We start from the raw sequence: 1,331 nt of genomic DNA, 5'->3' as shown, positions 1-1,331 counted from the left end.
AGATTTGAACTGCCAGCCTTCTGGTTAGCAGTCAAATAACTTAGGCACTACGCTACCAGAGCTCCTATAGTTCTATTAATGGATGCCAATTTACTGATAACCATGTGCGATTAGTTTGACTACTGCACAGTGGACTCTGTGCTGTTTTCAGATTCACTGTAATGTACTTCTAAAATTCATCCAGAATGTGGGGAGCTGGAGGACCTCTACCACTGTGTAGAAGAATTTGTTGACCCTGTTCTTAATATATATTTATAGAAAGTAAGAGACACAACATTCAACTTATTTGCAGAAATTGGCCAATTGCCCTGTACCTCGCCATCCTCGCAAGCCTCCACTAGGGCCGGGTTATTCATTTGTAAGATATGACTATCAAAAAGCATTGGATTTTAATAAATCCACTTTTAATTAAATAGGTATCAAGTATTTCTAAATTTTTTTTAAAAAAATCATTATGCAGAGTGTGTTGTGAACAACCTAAAATGAGTTCAGAAGGTAACAAAACAGTCTGGATTTGTGTTTTCCAGAGGGCATTCTAAACAGACAGGAGAGAACACTTTAAACATTAAAGAGATTCAGTTCTTGTTTCCTTTATTGCTGCTCATCTTTCCATCTGGTTAGAGTTGTTATTTTATCCAGTATTTCTCTATTTAGCACCATCCTGTCTTTACATTTTGTTTCCCATCTACTTTGCAAGTCTAATTGTTGTCCTGTCCCAGGAGGATGTGAATCATTTTAAAGTTAGAAAGTGAAGCATCTGCATAGTTAGAAAATAGCAGTCATTTCATTATAATTACTCTATTTGTCTGTCTTTTATTTATGCCAAAAATGTGACAATGTCTCCAAAGAATGAATGACTACCACCTGTCTTAAAAGTTGAATGCAGCCCCCAACTCTAATTATTTTTCATGGTTTCAAATAAAAGAAAATAGTGTATGTGAATGTTTAAGGGCTTGGCATGTATCACACATTTCTATTGGTTGCATGATTCAGTCAGTTACAGAAAACTGTACCATTCAAGAAAACAAAAAATATAATTTTGAAAATGAGATTGCCTTTGTTTTCCATCAGTTATTAATTGTGCATTTGATAAAGAGAATAATGAACATAGAAAACTGGATATTTATGCAACATAATCATTAGAGATATCAATATAATTTAAATGAATAGCAATATTATTTTTAAGGGTATAAAAGGTGGATATTCATGAGAATGTGTGAAATAAAGCTATAAAATTAAAATACAAAAATCTGTTGGTATAAAGTAATAGCATCTTTACCTTCTCCTCTAAAACAGAGAATTAAACACATTAGTTTGAACAGTAATCAAAG

At 33.0% G+C, this 1,331-nt stretch overlaps 1 protein-coding gene across 1 annotated transcript in view; it reads right to left on the bottom strand.

Moving 5' to 3' along the window:
* The window catches only part of LOC103211134 (DDB1- and CUL4-associated factor 8-like), a 20,866-nt gene extending 20,544 nt beyond the window's left edge, over positions 1 to 322 (bottom strand). Inside the window, exon 1 of the mRNA XM_042783157.1 lies at positions 315 to 322. Coding sequence (XP_042639091.1) covers positions 315 to 322 — 8 coding nt within the window. The remainder of the gene's footprint in view (positions 1 to 314) is intronic.
* Between the last annotated feature and the right edge of the window lie 1,009 nt (positions 323 to 1,331).

This window comes from Orycteropus afer, unplaced genomic scaffold, assembly GCF_000298275.1.
Source record: "Orycteropus afer afer isolate SDZICR_OR568_19922 unplaced genomic scaffold, OryAfe1.0 scaffold00697, whole genome shotgun sequence".
Lineage (NCBI taxonomy): Eukaryota > Metazoa > Chordata > Mammalia > Tubulidentata > Orycteropodidae > Orycteropus > Orycteropus afer.
The sequence above is the reverse complement of the archived record's forward strand: the minus strand, read 5'-3'. Positions and strand labels throughout refer to the sequence as shown.